Below are 17,144 nucleotides of genomic sequence, written 5' to 3' on the forward strand. Positions count from 1 at the left end.
TTTCCGGGTCTTTTTAAATCGTCGATTATGTGATTGGAATATCGACAAAATTTAATCGATTGCATTGAGCATCTCCATCCCGTTGTTGTGCGCGCTTCATCGGCCGGTTGAACAATAAACAAACGCAAGTGCAACGGAATTCCGGAGAGTTTCGGTCGTAATTTGAATTAATTTGAGTGAAATATTTAGATAATCTTCCCCAAACAATGTCCGCCAAACTGATCCACGGATGGTCCCTTCCGGATGGTGCGTTTTTTCCGTGTTCCATACACAGCATCGGCAACGACGCGAAAACCGTGCTGATAGTGCCGGGGGGCGGCGTCGGTCAAGTTTTTACACTGGTCATCAAAAATTTCCAACACAACGTTCATGCGGATGGCGCACCGCCACACAAGGTGTTCCGCATCAAGCTGAAGAAAGGTGAAGGCCGAAATTGTTTGGCGGAAACGGTCATAACCGCGTCGCATACCGTGAGTCGTACGGTCGGTGGTGAATTGGTGGTGTTCGGTTCGTTTCGCGAGGGCAACGTGATTGATGGGATCCACGGGATTAAGGCCATTGGGTGCATGGAAGAGGGATCGAAACTAGCCGTGATTCGAGCAGCTGGGGAGAACAAACTAAAGCTGGAAGTGTTGGACGACCTTGTTGGATGTCAAGTAAACGACGTTTTACAATCTTTCGATCTGCCTTGGGAGAAAAGCGAATTCGAAGTGAGCCATGATAGCCAAATGTACAAGATCAAAAGCGTTAGAATCGCTAAAAATGATACAAATTTTTTCAAGAGATTTCTCAACTGCAACGATATAGCAGAGGAAAAAGAAATAATACTATTTACTATGGATAATGGACTTTATTGGCTGAAAATCTTAGAAGGGAGCTACGAAATAGTAACTGTTAAATTATACCCGGCCCTAATTGAGGACTACAGTTATGCTCCTACTACCGGATGCTTTGCAGTTCTAGTGTCTAACGCTGTGTTGCACATATATTCAATTTCGGAAGATGCCGATTGTCTATTGCTACAGGAAGATAAACGATATCTGGGTCCCTCTGTAGATACTCATTTGTTTATCGCTGAGTTGAGCACTTTCCTATACTCTAGTAGGTCTCATGTAACACAAATACGATACTATTATTCTGAACTCAGTAAAGCTATTCTAAACGTGTCCAAGGAAATCCAAATAGTCGGAGTGGTCGGATTGACCTACTTGGATTACGCAAAGATGGCTGTATGCATTACGGACAACAGACTATTCTATTCGGTTCCAATTCATAAGCTGACCGATGCCAACTGCAACCCGCAGAACGCCTACTTTGAATTGACAGATGAAATATTGTCGCAAGCGAATCAGATGACATGTCTCCTCACGAACGAGGTAACCATCGAAAAAGTAATAGTCAAGCAAATCAACCATGAACAAGTGCAAATCGATATTCTTACCAGCAGTGATAATCACGTGCACGAGAAACTCATTGAAGTTGAACTAATGTACCACAAACACTTGCCGAATTTGCGCTACAGCACTCTGATTTTAAATGATAAAGCCCACATAAGCAACTTGTTTGTCCAGATGGACATCACCTTAAACAGAGGCATCAAAGCAATCGTGAATCGTCAAAGAGATTGGCATTTGCTAGTTTGCTTGGATGAGGTCATCACGCAGATTCCTTTCAACCAAGTCAATTACGTTGAAGACACGATCATCAGAATACTCGCTCCAATCGAAGCAAGTAAAGTCCAAAGGCATGGGTTTCCACGAATAGAAATAAGTGCAATGGTTACAGTTACTCACCACCATGATAGACTTATGCTAGAAGTTCCCCTAAAACTGAAAAGCCAAGACAACGTTGCTGTATTATTCGAAGCTAGCTCACATGAATCCAAAACAACGAATCCAGAGAGTCAACTGACAAACGTACCACGTGATCTCATTCGACACTGCGAGCAAAAACCGTCTGTTCGGGCCCCAACGCTAGAATTTCATCTGCAGCGATTGTCAGAATGCCCAACATTGAACAATTTTCTGTCCCAAATCGGAATCCCGCTGGATAGCTGCGATAATGACGGTACCGCTACTAAGAACAAGGGTTATATACGCCTTGGAGACTTCCTCTGCGAAGTGGAACTAGCTGATCAGGGGAAATTCCGGTTTAAATCGACTTCTGCCGGAGCACTGTATCTGCTGAAAGTATTATGCAGTAAAAAGTTTCAACATAAGGTGGTCAACGTCAGTTCGGAACAGTTGAAGGTATGTTATGATTACATTAAATTTGTGTTATTTATACGACGAGAAAGGTATACACTGAAATGGAAAGATTATTTACGCAACTTCATACTGTTCGGTTGGCGTACTTTATACTTCTTGAGTGCAACAAAAACCTCAAAAATTGATTATGAAGTGTTTCATAATATAAACTGAACCTAAAAACTTAGTTTTACTAGAAGTTAATTCTGATTTTCGCTATTTTTTCCCCAGCATTCGCAATACGTATTCAGCTCACTGAAGTCTGACGTACTCGCTTCACAATATTCGATTCTTTGTATTTGTCGGGCAGCCACCACAGAGAACAGACATCCAAGTCCAGTTCCAAAACTGTGTAAGGACGGTCATTTGCAATGGCAACACAAGTAGGACCATCGTGGTGGCGCTGCAACAAAAACCTCAAAAATTGATTATGAAGTGTTTCATAATATAAACTAAACCTAAAAACTTAGTTTTACTAGAAGTCGGTGGTGTGTTTGAGCATCGACTCCTCGTGTACTCAGACAAATAAACCTAAGATTATCATAAGGTCTAACTCAGTGATGCTCATCCTGCGGCCCGCGGGTCGCATGCGGCCCTTCAAGCCTTAAGATGCGGCCCGCGGAGTACTTTGAGACGAATCGAACTTTTTGAACGATTATTTGAAATAACTCGTTAAATTTATTAAAAAATCAAACAAACAAAAATTGCTGATCAATTTTCACAGTGTTGAACACAAATTAATGATAAATAAACAAAAAGAACAATCCGTTCTGGTAAGATTCGAAATCGCAACTCCGAAATATTTCGACATTTCAGCTAAGCCACGAAGCCATCTTATAGTTATTTATAAGTGGTACGAATCAAATGAAAGTTTGTTAAAAATGTAATCTTGAATCATTTTAAAATTACTTGCAGTTTTTAAGCGCAATCAATGCAACGCTGAGAAAATATTTCACACTTCGCCTTTCCGAAGAACAAAAAAACACAAAGCACGAAGTTTTTGACAAAATTCTCATCAAATCGCAACTTGGTTGCCAATATTGTTTAATTTTCACTGTTTGTTTAAATTTATGTTATAAGACTCACACATTTTTCGAAACAAAACTTACGAATCCAATTTGAATTGTCCAAGCGAAGCTCTTGAACGAACTTAAAGAAAAAAATCTCAGACGAGATTCATAAAGCGTCTCCTGTGCCCTTTTGAAGAAACTTTTGGATGCATTTTTGGAGAAACTCCAGGAACATTATTGGAGAAAAAAAAATATATAGGAGCATATCCTAAAAAAATGTTCTGTTGCCACTCTAACAGAAATTTCTTAAACAACTTTAAAATAAATTCTTCGAGCAACAAAAAGAGAATTTTCAAGAGTAACAAAAGATGCAGGAAAGATGAGGAAATAAATTTGAAGCAACTTATGCAGCAATTTTAGAAGATGATGTCGATAAAACTTCCGGAAACAATTGTTAGAAATCTAATTTTTGAAGAAATTTAATGATGAAGTATTTCATCAACTTTAGAAGAGACTTATGGAAAGAATTTACTAAAATCTTCAAGAAACTCCTGGAAAATTTTCGGAAAAATCCGGAAGCTATTCTAGGAGAAATTCTTGGAAACGGTGATTATGAGGAACTCCTGAAGTAACTTCAGGGCAGTTCCAAAGGCAAATCTAAGAGGAGCTCTTGGAGGTGTTCCAAGATAATTCTAGAAAAACTGAAAGAAACTTCAAGTAATTTCTCAAAAACCTTCTGGAGCAACTCCACAAGAAATTTCAGGAGAAAATCCAGCAAACCTTTTTGGAGCGGTTCAAAAGAAATTCTTGTAAAAGCAGCTTGACAAGTTCTTGAAGTGGCTTCAAGGCAATTCTAGGGGCAACTTCTAAATTAGTTTTTAGAATTTCAATTTGAAACTCAAACGTTTTTCTCAACCATACTTATGATTCTAAATTGAACAGTTCAGATTTTTATTAAATATGCTTTAGAATTATTCTTTTTGTGGTTTTTGTGCATCGATGCTTTATGCGGCCCGCATGTTGATCCCGAATTTCAAATTTGGCCCGTGGTATCCTCCAGCCTGAGCACCACTGGTCTAACTTATGAAATGGCCTTTGAACAATTCATAACGGCTAGAACGATTTTCATAAGGTCGGTCTATGACGCAGAATCGACTCACAGTTTGGCTTTTATACACATTTAGGGCCGATTTCTTCACCTCGGCTTAACCGGTAAGCCAGGCTTACCCATATAGTTAAACCTGGTTTAACGCTTAAGACAGGGTGAAGAAATCGACCCTTAGCAACACGATATTCTCAAGCGTCGATAGCCGCGTGGGTTGGGCACGAGCTCAGTGATCTCGACGTTCATGGATCGATTCCAGTCTGCATCATTTTGTGATTTTTCTGCTCTTTTCATAAGTTTATCTTATGTTAGGTCATAATTAGCATGTTCAATTTTCATAAGGTATTCTTATGGCATCCATACTTTACAGTTATGGCTAAATTTCATAAGGTATTTCGATGAATTTCGGTAGTTTACTTCGCTGAGTGTGCAGTGCAGTGTTTGGACATGTCTGGATGTCTGTGACCAATCCGGACGTCGCACAAGTGAGTCGCGACGCGACCCGACTCGCGACGTATTCTGAACCATTTCGGGAGTAGTGCGCATCTATGTTTCTTTGTTTCGTTAAGGCTTAGGCCGGGGTGGCCTCTGCTGTACATAGTAGCCGTCTCCATTCCACTCGGTCCATGGCTGTTTGTTTCCAGTTCCGCCCTTTGCGTAGGGTCCGCAGATCGTCCTCCACTTGGTCGACCCACCTAGCTCGCTGAGCACCACGTCTTTTCTTGTACCGGTCAGATGACTCTCGAGAATCATTTCAGTCGGGTTGCTATCCGATATCCTGATGACGTGACCGTCCACCGTAGCTTCCCGACCCGTGACCCGTGATAGATGAGGGCTTGACAGTAGAATATACAATTTGATATGCGTTCACAAGTTACGGGACCTATGCTCGCAACATGTAAACGATCCTATTAACAACATACCCCTTTTCACTAAACGGCAAACATCATTAAAGAATAACTAGAAAATGACGAACAAATTCCTTTTAATTCCACTACATTGCTAATGTTTGGACAGATAGTCCAAGTCAACAGACACTTGTGAAAAAAGTTACACGTTTGGCAATTCTTGCCAACAAATGAAATTTCATTATTGACGATTTGTACGTTATCTAGCTTTTTACGCTGGCCTGCCATAAAATCTGAATCACCCCCTTCTGACGTTTCTTGCCGACACTATAAAACCATTATGGTTTAGTCAAAGCAAGCCTGGTGCTGTTGAATATGAGACGAAGTGAAACGTCAAAAATTTTCACTTGTGTTGTGTTTCAGAAATAGGAATTATTTTGTTTTTGTAATTTCTAAGATAATTCAAGTTGATTGAGTTTATTTTTCTTATTTTAGGTACCAAATATAGGAATCCAATATCGTCAAATGCATGGAAATATACCCAAATTGCCCAGCATCTCAGACCAATACGCAACTTAAGATCAGGAATGTTGTGCACGCCGCGCCACCCTAGGCGCCGAGCGGTTGTGACGGTTTCTTGTCACTTTTTTTTAACTGTTATTATATTGGAGATTTTTCAAATTATACCAGATGTAAAAGAATTGTTCTTATTAAACTACACTGATCTGAAAACAGAGGGAAGCTAGGAGGGAAGCCTGACCGGGCCCTAGCCTAAAAAACCTTGAAAAGACTCTGACCAATTTAAATGTGGTTTTCAATATACCAGTTCGAGTCACGTTCAAGCCACGACTAAGCGAGAATTGCGTCGTAACGTGAACAGTTTTAAACATAATCTACCAACAATCCGTCTAGACATTGCCTAATATACGACTCGGCGTATTAAGAACAACCTTTCAAAATCAAATCCGTTATTTTGCGTCAAGAATCTCCCCCCTTTCTCTTTACACGATCTTGCCCCACCCCCAAATATGAAATAATTTTAAACTAATTGATGCTTTCGTGGAGATCCAAAATGGCAAACTGGGCAAATTGCATAGGGTACTGCAAGCACCTGATCTAACCTCACTTTGTTTGACAGTTCAGAGAGCTGTTTACAAGGTGTTAGAATTTTTAGCGAGCGGCGAAAATAAAATTCAAGGTTTTCGTCCCGAAACCATTGTGTCGGCAACTGGCAACACGGTTTCAGGTGAGCCGACGAACGCCCAATGTTAAAACGCTGTCAGTCCGAAGCGAACGCAAGCACACAGCGGAAGTCGGGTCTGACAACCTTGCAAACTGCGCTCGACAGGCAGAACTGGAAAAGTCGTGCGCCGAGGAAGAACCTCCATTAAGCATACTGTTAATATTTTCATCTTTTATCTATTTTCACCATATTTGTACTGTTTTTTAAATCATAACACTGAAAAATGTGAGTAGAGGAATTCATAAGAAGTTGAATTTGTTAATTAATACTAATGGCTAAAATATATTTCAGCTTCAAGCTGTATTGCTGCAAGAAATAAAAATGGCGATCTGCTAAAAGGAATCAGTGTTTTGTCTATCTCCCGGAACAAAACTTGAAGATTTTTCAACATGTCTACCGGAAATCGCGGAGGATTTCAACGTCCGGGCAATGCCCCATCTACGGAGGAACATAATTGTGTTTCATGCGACCGGCCGGATTCCTTTGACGATTTAGTCCAATGCGATGAATGCGATAGCTGGTGGCACATGCAGTGCGCATCGGTAACGCCATCAATCGCCGAACGAGATGAGCGCTTGCACGCTGACGTCATCATTGTCTCGTTCTCTTTCTTTCCTTCGGCGTCGGTCCATAAAGCCGTCCTTGCCCTCAAAAAAAATTTGAGGGCAATGTTTACAAATCGTATGAGAATTCGATGAGGTTATGTTTTTGGTGCAAGCCTCTATTGGATCTGCAACAATTGTCAAAAACATGGTCAAAAATTCCAGTCTGCAGCCAGCGGCAGTCAAGCTACATCAGCTAGTTCGCGCGCAGCCAGGATTGACTTGAAGCTACAACAGTTGGAAGAACAGAGGTCCATCGAAAAGCGAGAATTGGAGGCAGAAAAGCGTTTTCTACAACAGAAGTACGAGCTGTTGCAGTCGAAACTGGACGAAGAAGAGGACGACCGGAGCGTCCGCAGTCGATTGAGTCGACACACAAGCATGCAGCAGGTAACACAATGGCTAACAGATCCAGCGAATCAAGCAGAAGATGCCGGCGGTACACATCTGCGCGGCCAAGCAGCGAGTCCGCGGACATTGCGATACGAAGCTCACACCCACAAACAATCACTACCAAGCGTATGTAAACAACTCCCATCGTCCGTCATCAATCAGCAGCAGCAAACTACCGACACGATTTCGAAGACAGGTCCGACAGAGTTGGAACTACCCATTCAACGAGCCAGGAAACCAAACGCAATTAGTCCTGAGAATGTCGTCCCGGTATTGCGACAGCGGAGAGCCATCGTAGGTAACGACCCAGCGTTTCTCCCCCGCATCGAACCGGTCGAACCAGGTGAGCCACATGGTGTTGTCCCGGTGCTGCGACAACAGGAAGTCGTAGGAAGTACCGATGCAGCACTTTTCCCCCCCGTCCAATCAGGTAAGCCACACATTTATCCAACCACAGCCGACGTTGTGCAATCAGAGTATTACCAGCCACTCCAAAGAATGACGTCACAGTTCGAAAACATTAATTTTCAAAATTCTCCACCGATCGGGTTGGTGTCACGTGATGCACCGATTGTTGAACATTCAGTACTTACCCCCTCGCAGTTAGCGGCTAGACAAGTTCTGCCGCGTGATTTGCCTGCATTTTATGGTGACCCTGCTGATTGGCCCATATTCATAAGCAGTTATAATAACTCGACGGCTGCTTGTGGATTTAGCAATGTCGAGAATTTGGCCCGTCTGCAGAGGTGTCTCAAGGGATCTGCTTATGAGTCTGTTAAAAGTCGTTTACTACTCCCGGAATCTGTCCCACAAGTCCTCACTACCCTTCAATTGCTCTACGGTCGTCCAGAGCTTCTGGTTCACGTTCTACTCGATAAAGTTCGTACTGTTCCGGCTCCGAAAGCCGAACGATTGGACACTCTAATTGATTTCGGGCTAGCAGTGCAAAGTCTATGCGACCACCTTGAAGCCGCGAAACAAGAAGCACACTTGTCGAATCCGTCTCTCCTCATGGAACTCGTTGAAAAACTTCCCGCTCATGTGAAGCTCGAATGGGCAGGGTATATGCAACAGTGCCAGGTAGTTGATTTGAAAACATTCGGTAATTTCATGTCAAACGTGGTGGTATCCGCGAGCAAAGTAACGTTGTACAGTGGTGCATTTAGAAATAGTGCGTCTGAAAAGTCGAAGCCGAGGTCGCGAGCATCAATTAACGCACACAGCAGTGAAGGTCAACTGGATCAAGAGCAGGAACGCGGCTGTTATGTTTGTAAAGTTCCTGGTCACCGTGTCAGCGAATGTGAAGTGTTTGGGTCGTACTCGGTGGATGAACGTTGGAAGGCCATACAAACCAATGGCCTCTGTCGTAGCTGCTTGAATGCACACGGCAGGAGAAGCTGTCGCAGTGCTTCAGTATGTGGCATAAATGGCTGTGGATATCGTCACAATCGCTTGCTACATGCAAATAAATCAGCAGCAGCAGTAACGACTTCGTCAGCACTCGCTGAGAACCACACTCACCTTCAAGCAAAGCAACAGTTGCTCTTCCGAATCGTCCCTGTGACCTTGTATGGACCGCGTGCAACAGTCGACACCTACGCATTTCTCGATGACGGGTCATCATTGACGTTGATTGAGGATAGTTTGGTGGAACAACTTGGTATGGAAGGAAGGAATGAGCCATTGTGTCTACGTTGGACGGGCAATATGACCAGAGTGGAATCTAACTCTCGAGTGGTACAGTTGGTTATTTCTGGAGCGGCAGGTAAGAAGTTCCAAGTTGATGATGTTCAAACAGTGAAAGAACTTGCACTCCCCCGACAAGACCTCGACGTTGACAAGATCGCCGCACAGTTCCAGCACCTCCGAGGAGTTCCGGTAAGTAGTTATCAGAATGCAGTGCCTCGTCTATTGGTGGGTGTCAATAACCTCCATTTGTCCGTTCCGTTGAAGACGAAGGAGGGCAAATTCGGAGAACCAGTGGCTGTAAAAACCAGATTAGGCTGGTGCGTGTTTGGGGGTAAAGGATGTCCTACATCGACGCAATCTATGAATTACCATTCATGTGAATGCGAAGGAAGCAAAACACTCAACGAAACGGTCAAGAGTTATTTCACCATGGAAGACACAGGAGTCCACCCCATTCCGGAATCACGTGAAGATGAAAGAGCTAAACAGATCCTGAAAGCAACGGCAAAGCGTATTGGAAACAAATTTGAAGTAGGTCTTTTGTGGAAATTTGATGGTGCCGAATTTCCAGATACGTTCGGGATGGCTTTCCGGCGGCTTGAGTGTCTGGAGCGAAGGACCCCAAACTTCACGAAAGTCTTCACCGACAAATTAAGGAGTACCAATCAAAGGGATACGCGCATCGGGCTAGCGATTTGGAACTGAAAAATATGGACCCACGACGAGTTTGGTATTTGCCCTTGGGGGTCGTGATTAACCCACGAAAGCCTGATAAAATACGCATCATCTGGGATGCGGCCGCAACTGTCGAAGGCGTTTCACTTAATTCATTCCTTTTGAAGGGGCCAGATCAATTGACCGAACTACCAGCCGTATTTGCAAGATTTCGGCAATTCTCCGTTGCTGTGGTAGCTGACTTGAGGGAAATGTTCCACCAAATACAATTGCGGAGCATCGACAAACCTTCGCATTGTTTCCTCTGGCGGTCAAATCCTTCGAATCCACCTGAGGTGTATCTAATGGATGTAGTCATCTTTGGGTCGTCGTGTGCGCCAGCGATCGCACAGTACATCAAAAATACAAACGCTGAAGAATTTGCGGAACAATACCCCCGAGCAGTTACTGGAATCGTCAAGAATCATTATGTTGATGATTTCTTAGACAGCTTTGATAGTGAGGACGAGGCAGTTCGCGTGTCTGAGGAAGTGAAAATGATTCACGAAAAAGGGGGGTTCCAGTTGCGAAATTGGTTATCCAACAGTGAAACCGTGATACATAAAATAGGCGATCCACAGAATTGTGGCGAGAAGTTGTTGATAGCGGATAAGCATGATAGATTTGAACGTGTGTTAGGAATGCTTTGGTCGACGAAAGGGGATGTGCTGAGTTTTCCCGTGACAATGAAGGATGAAATTCAAGTAATACTGGACAATGGCACAAAACCAACTAAACGTCAAATGTTGAAGTGTATGATGGCCTTTTTTGATCCTCTGGGGCTTTTGAGTGTCTTCTCTATTCACGTAAAAATCATGTTCCAGGATGCATGGCGTTCTGGAATTCAATGGGACGAAGAAGTAAGTGACCAATTGTGGGAAGATTGGCGTGTGTGGACAAGTTTCTTTTCGAGTGTTTGGAGTTTGACAATCCCGCGGTGTTATTTCCCGGGTGCGTTGAACAGTACGTATGAGAATCTTGAGTTACACATTTTTGTTGATGCGAGTGAGGTAGCTTATTCCGCTGTCGCATATTTTCGTGTAGTCGGGTCAGATGGTGTTCCGGTCTGTGCATTGGTCGCTGCTAAGGCAAAAGTTGCTCCACTCAAACCGTTGTCAATTCCTCGTATGGAACTGCAGGCTGCGGTATTGGGCACTCGTCTGATGCGTTTCGTTACGGACAGTCATACTGTATTGGTGAAAAGAACATTCCTCTGGAGCGATTCGTCAACCGTATTGGCTTGGATAAGAGCAGACCACCGACGCTACAAACAATATGTTGCGTACAGAATCGGAGAGGTTCTAACTGCATCTAATACTGAGGATTGGCGTTGGGTTCCAGGTCATGTGAATCCTGCAGATGCCGCAACTAAGTGGGGGTCTGGACTGGAATTGAAGCTGAAACCGTCCAGCGAATGGTTCACGGGGCCCAAGTTCCTGCGAAAACCGGAGAATCAATGGCCTCAGCAACCCGGAGTAATTCCTGCTACCATTGAAGATTTGCGGCCGTGTCACGTTCATCACAGTTTTGCGATTCCAGAACCTGTATTGGATTTTGAGAGATTCTCCAAATGGAAACGTATGGTGAGGATAATGGCATATGTTCACCGATTTTTTGATAACCTGAAGCGGAGGCGGGATAATCGGGCGCTAGAAAAAGGTCATCTGGGTCAGTCGGAGTTGCAGAGGGGTGAAAGTTCCATCATTCGTATGGTGCAATGGAAGGAATATCCCGATGAAATGATCATTCTTACGGAGAACCAGTTGTATCCCGACCGGCAACCTCAACCGATTGCCAAGGATAGCAAGATATATAACATTTCACCGTTCCTTGACAATTCTGGTGTTCTTCGTATCGATGGACGAATCGGCGCCGCTCCTTCTGTTTCAGCTGATGTCAAATTCCCAGTGATAATGCCCAAGAAACATCGAGCCACTCAGCTTTTGATTGAGGCATGCCATGGCGATTTTCAGCACGGTAATACAGAAACTGTGGTAAACGAACTACGGCAGCGTTACCACATTTCCCAGCTTCGAACGGTTGCTAGACAAGTTGCGAGAAATTGTCAATGGTGTAAGGTGCAGAAATCAAAACCACAGGTTCCTCGGATGGCTCCACTCCCAATGGCTCGATTGGCATCGTTCACGAAACCGTTCACATACGTTGGACTTGATTTTTTTGGACCTATTTTTGTTAAAGTCGGACGAAGTGCAGTCAAGCGTTGGATTGCGCTTTTTACTTGTTTGACGGTGCGCGCAGTCCATGTAGAAGTTGCCTTTGATTTGTCAACAGAATCTTGCATCAAGTGTGTACGCCGGTTTATCAGTCGTCGTGGTGCTCCGTGCGAAATATACTCAGACAATGGAACAAATTTCCAGGGAGCAGAACGGCTGCTCCGAGAACAACTTCAGCGAATTAATGATGATTTGGCAGCCAGCTTTACCTCTACAGCGACAAAGTGGCTGTTCATTCCCCCAGGTGCCCCACATATGGGCGGTGCCTGGGAGAGAATGGTACGTGCGGTTAAATCGGCAATGCAAGCGGCGTTCACTGACCCAAAGTTGGACGACGAAGGACTTCAAACGATGGTGGTCGAAGCTGAATGGATAGTTAATAGTAGGCCTCTTACGTATCTACCACTTGATTCAGAAGAAAGTGAGGCTCTAACCCCCAACCATTTTTTGTTGGGTAGCTCTACGGGAAGTCGACAGCCTGGAAGAGAACCGGAAAATCTAGCCGGAGTATTGAAAGGGTCCTGGAACGAGATACAAAGGAAGTTAGAAATTTTCTGGGCACGCTGGCTTAAAGAATATTTGCCAACACTGACAAGACGCGAAAAATGGTTTGAAGACGTTAAGCCTGTCACTGAGGGAGATTTGGTTTTCGTGTTGGATGGTTCAACTAGAGGTCGCTGGGAAAGAGGTCGTGTTCTAGAGGTAATTCATAGTGGGGATGGCCGAGTCAGGCAGGCACTGGTTCAAACTGCGAGGGGTCTTCTGAGAAGACCGGTATCTAAATTGGCTGTGTTGGATGTGGCTAAAGAAAGTAAAACTGGCACTAAGACCAGTGTTACGGGGGGGACAATGTCGGCAACTGGCAACACGGTTTCAAGTGAGCCGACGAACGCCCAATGTTAAAACGCTGTCAGTCCGAAGCGAACGCAAGCACACAGCGGAAGTCGGGTCTGACAACCTTGCAAACTGCGCTCGACAGGCAGAACTGGAAAAGTCGTGCGCCGAGGAAGAACCTCCATTAAGCATACTGTTAATATTTTCATCTTTTATCTATTTTCACCATATTTGTACTGTTTTTTAAATCATAACACTGAAAAATGTGAGTAGAGGAATTCATAAGAAGTTGAATTTGTTAATTAATACTAATGGCTAAAATATATTTCAGCTTCAAGCTGTATTGCTGCAAGAAATAAAAATGGCGATCTGCTAAAAGGAATCAGTGTTTTGTCTATCTCCCGGAACACATTGTGATACGGAAATATCGGTTATATTCTACTCTACTAGTACAAAATCATTCGTCTAACTACCGTTTTACTGGATTTGTATCGAAAAACAGTTTTGCCGGATCTTCGCCAGAGACTAAGTCCATGTAAACAAGCTCGCTGAACTGTCAGTTGACGGCTTCGTGACGTCATCTTGCAGTATCCTATAACACCTGCTAATGGAGACATCATTAAATTTTGAAATATAACATAGTCGTAGAATATCAGCCGCAGTGGTTCGTGCTGCGATGGAATGTTATTCACAGTTACAGCTCCCGGGAATCCTAAAATAAAAAGTAAAGTGCAATTGAAAACAAGAAATCCATAAATTAACGAAATTTCAGCTACGAAGAATTCGTATCCTCCAAACAAACGCTGCGAAAATTTTTGACATTCTAATAAACAAACTTATATCCCTGCCTACTAAGACCAAACTATAAAATTTGTCGGCAAGAATTGTCAAATTCGAATCACCCCTCACGTTTTTATAGCCAGCGTAAAAAGCTGGATAGCTTTTGTGATGCCTGGATGTTCAATCGCATTGCGTTTGAAAAGTTTGACAAAGTTTTTCTGCACATCCATCCAGGGCTATATTTATTATTTATACATCTTCAATTAAAGAAAAAAAATAAGCCCCTCATGAGAGCAATGCGAAAAAAAGTTGGGGTTTCCATTCTAAATCGCATTTAAATTTCAATCCCAATGCATGAAACGGGGTAGGCAACCATACTTACCTTATCGGTCAGACTAAGGCCTGAGTGACCTCTTCTGTACATAGGAGTCGTCTCCATTCTACTCGGCCCATAGCTGTGTGTCTCCAATTCTGCACTTTGCGAAGGGTTCGCAAGTCGTCCTCCACTTGATCGGGTAGGCAACCAATCGAACTCATGTTTTGCTCAGTTGTTTTGGACGACAATAAATATGGATTGAAAAAGTTTCGTTCCAGATTGATGCGGTCAAATTTTATTTTCCCCGTACCAGAGAAAATTCTATTTTCTCTGGGCCGTGTCGACCGTCGTAAGTTTTGGCGCCATCCAATTCCAAATGTTGAATCAAAGCGAACAAAACTGTATCGGAGTTTTTATCGGAATTGAATAATAAACCTACCTACTTTTCATCCACCAGGGTGCCAGGCCGCCATTTTTAAGAATCCAACATCAGTATGTAAACATTTGTGTATCCACAATGGATTCCATTGTGGATACACGATAGATGTTGGCTCCTGTCAGATGCATTAGGTGGGATTAGGGTTGCCACATACGTGTTTTCATCGCTTTTCATGATTGTTTTGCACAAGCCGTTGGATATGGTCGTACCATGATTGAAATTTTCGGATTAAACAAACATAGAACATATAGTACCGTCAAACGGGGTGACTTGCAACGGTGGGGTGGCTTGCAACACTTGATGTCTTCTGCCTATGTTTATCAACAAAACATAAAACTCGGACGTTTACATATCAAGACCAACAATTGAAAAGGCCGCAACAACATTGCGTAAACAAACACGTTTCTGCCGACTTAGGGCCTTCTGGGATCTACCCGCGCATCTCACCACCATTAACAGAAAGCTTGATGTTTACGCTTTCTATTATTGGTGGTGAGGTGTGTGGGGGGAGTTCAAAAGGCCTCAAGTCGACAGAAACATGTTTGTTTACAAAATGTTGATGCGGCCTTTTCAATTGTTGGTCTTGATATCACAACTACTCAGTTGAACTATAGTGGTAATCACGTTCAAATGTATGCGTGTCTCTTTTGTAGATGTAGTAGTGAAACTTGGGGGAAAATATGTGCACTCTTACCCCGGTTGTTAGTTTTATCATTATTTAGCCGTTTTACCCAAATCAGTTGGGTAATATTTTCATATGCAATCTGAATAGCCTTTGAATTGGCGTGCATTTTTGTGTATGGAAAAATTCAAGCTAGTGTTCGTGTGATGAAATGTCACTTATCTCTATAAAGTGCACATACTATCTGAGTAGCAGCCACGATTTTTACTTTTATGAAAATAATTCCAACAAAATATTCATAAATTTAACATTAGTCTGAAAAAGTAACAAAAATGTGAGCCTCGAATCGTTACCTGCAAAAGAATGAAAACAAAATTTCCCAAAAATTATGTTCTATATGCGGATTCTATACATAATGAGCTATATGAATTTCCATTTTACTTTATAAAAATATTACAATATCTTTGTTATATTCATATGTTTTGAAACATTGTACCTACACGGGGTGACTTGCAACACTAATTTTCTTAACAATTCAAAGTCCAGAAAAAAACGAAATATTGTTGTTTAACTAATAATTCACCAGCAAAAGTCTGAAGGATCATTATATGAACTGAAAAATACATTAAAACTTATGTTAAATTAACAATTAATAACTTGGTGTTTTTTGAGCCCAATCTTCTATACCGTCAGTGTACCAGTAGCCGCTCATGACCCAATAGCCGCTCACTGTTGCAAAAATCAAGTTTTTCACTCTTAAATACACTCTTTTCGTCGCTTATATTCTTGGACAATATAAATCATATGAGAGCAAAGCCATTTTATGCAATATTTACCGAATAACATAAATTTGAAAAACAAAACAGTAGAATTTTTTGAGCGGCTATTGGACCCAAAAAAGCTGTAGGAAATTGTCTGTGCTCCAATAACCGCTCACGCAAAAAATACGTGAAAATCGTATCGTATTATACACTCCCACTGAACAGGAAAAATAATTGTAAAAACATAGAGTTGCAAAAATAATTCACTATTCCGCAAAAGTCCATTTAAAAGATGGCATACATTTGTCCGTGAGCGGAATTAGGACCACTTTGGTCTCATACAAATTGTAATAAAATCATACTTTTTTGAAAATTTCTACATAAGTATCGTTTTCTATCTGATTGTACTTAGATTGAACTAACTTAAAATGCAAAAACATCACAAATTGGCTTACCAGTCATTTAACAGATGATGTTTTTCTGCAAAACTGGCCTTAGATGAGCGGAATCTGGTACCCTGATGGTATATAAAAATGAGTTTGAAGTTTCTTTGAGGCAACAAAACTCAATAAAGGATGAACCGATCAGCATGATTCTTGCACGGTTCGGTTCGTATTCGTAGTGGCTGTGTTTATATGTACAAAAGGTTACGAATATCAACTAGAAAAATAAGAAAATTGATAAAGTACTGATTTTACATGAGCTGGGAAAAGATCAACACGATCGAAATAAAACCAATCTAGAGTGCGGTGATGTTATGAGCTCAACCGTTGTCAAACCACCACAGCTTGGCAAAACAACATTTGCCGGGCCAGCTAGTAATGTAAAAATAAGTATGCCAGCCCAAACGATATTCAAGACCAACAATTGAAAAGGCCGCATCAACATTTTGTAAACAAACATGTTTCTGTCGACTTGAGGCCTTTTGAACTCCACCCACACACCTCACCACCACTAATAGAAAGCGTAAACATCAAGCTTTCTGTTAATGGTGGTGAGATGCGCGGGTAGATCCCAGAAGGCCCTAAGTCGGCAGAAACGTGTTTGTTTACGCAATGTTGTTGCGGCATTTTCAATTGTTGGTCTTGATATCACAATAGTAGCCAGAATACTTATCAAATATGCTTGAAACTAAAAATTAACCCTCGAGCAGTCGCGCCTTTGACTACCTGCAGCGTCGCCGCGCTCACGCTGTGTACCACATGCGTGCATTTTTCAAGGTGCGTGTACTCAGTACACGACGCGATCGCTCCCGGGTTAATATTCACGTGTTTGAAAAGGGATTTACCACAGAGAACAGACATCCAA

The 17,144-nt window shown here is 42.5% G+C and overlaps 2 protein-coding genes and 1 long non-coding RNA gene across 4 annotated transcripts in view; 2 read left to right on the plus strand and 1 right to left on the minus strand.

Moving 5' to 3' along the window:
- The window catches only part of LOC109404641 (uncharacterized), a 19,091-nt gene continuing 1,947 nt past the window's right edge, over nt 1–17,144 (plus strand). The window contains exon 1 of one of the 2 annotated variants that reach the window (XM_062850720.1): nt 1–2,249. In XM_062850720.1, the coding sequence (XP_062706704.1) occupies nt 207–2,249 (2,043 nt within the window). In that variant the 5' untranslated portion in view covers nt 1–206. The remainder of the gene's footprint in view (nt 2,250–17,144) is intronic. The other variant, XM_062850721.1, reaches the window with a different exon arrangement.
- LOC115258097 (uncharacterized) lies at nt 2,451–9,853 on the plus strand. Its single transcript, XM_062850722.1, has 2 exons — nt 2,451–6,677; nt 6,744–9,853. The coding sequence occupies exon 2, from the start codon at nt 7,436–7,438 to the stop codon at nt 9,839–9,841; it is 2,406 nt and encodes an 801-aa protein (XP_062706706.1). The 5' UTR covers nt 2,451–6,677; nt 6,744–7,435; the 3' UTR covers nt 9,842–9,853.
- LOC134287799 (uncharacterized) lies at nt 13,112–14,798 on the minus strand. The gene is made up of 2 exons (XR_009997553.1): nt 14,081–14,798; nt 13,112–13,630 (listed from the first exon to the last, which is right to left on the minus strand). It is a non-coding gene; the product is annotated as an uncharacterized LOC134287799 (long non-coding RNA).

The sequence above is a fragment of the Aedes albopictus genome, chromosome 2, assembly GCF_035046485.1.
Source record: "Aedes albopictus strain Foshan chromosome 2, AalbF5, whole genome shotgun sequence".
Lineage (NCBI taxonomy): Eukaryota > Metazoa > Arthropoda > Insecta > Diptera > Culicidae > Aedes > Aedes albopictus.

What these genes read in the sequence shown, in the direction of transcription:
- LOC115258097 (XM_062850722.1), top strand. Translation starts at nt 7,436, where the DNA reads ATGCAGCAGGTAACACAATGGCTAACAGATCCAGCGAATCAAGCAGAA.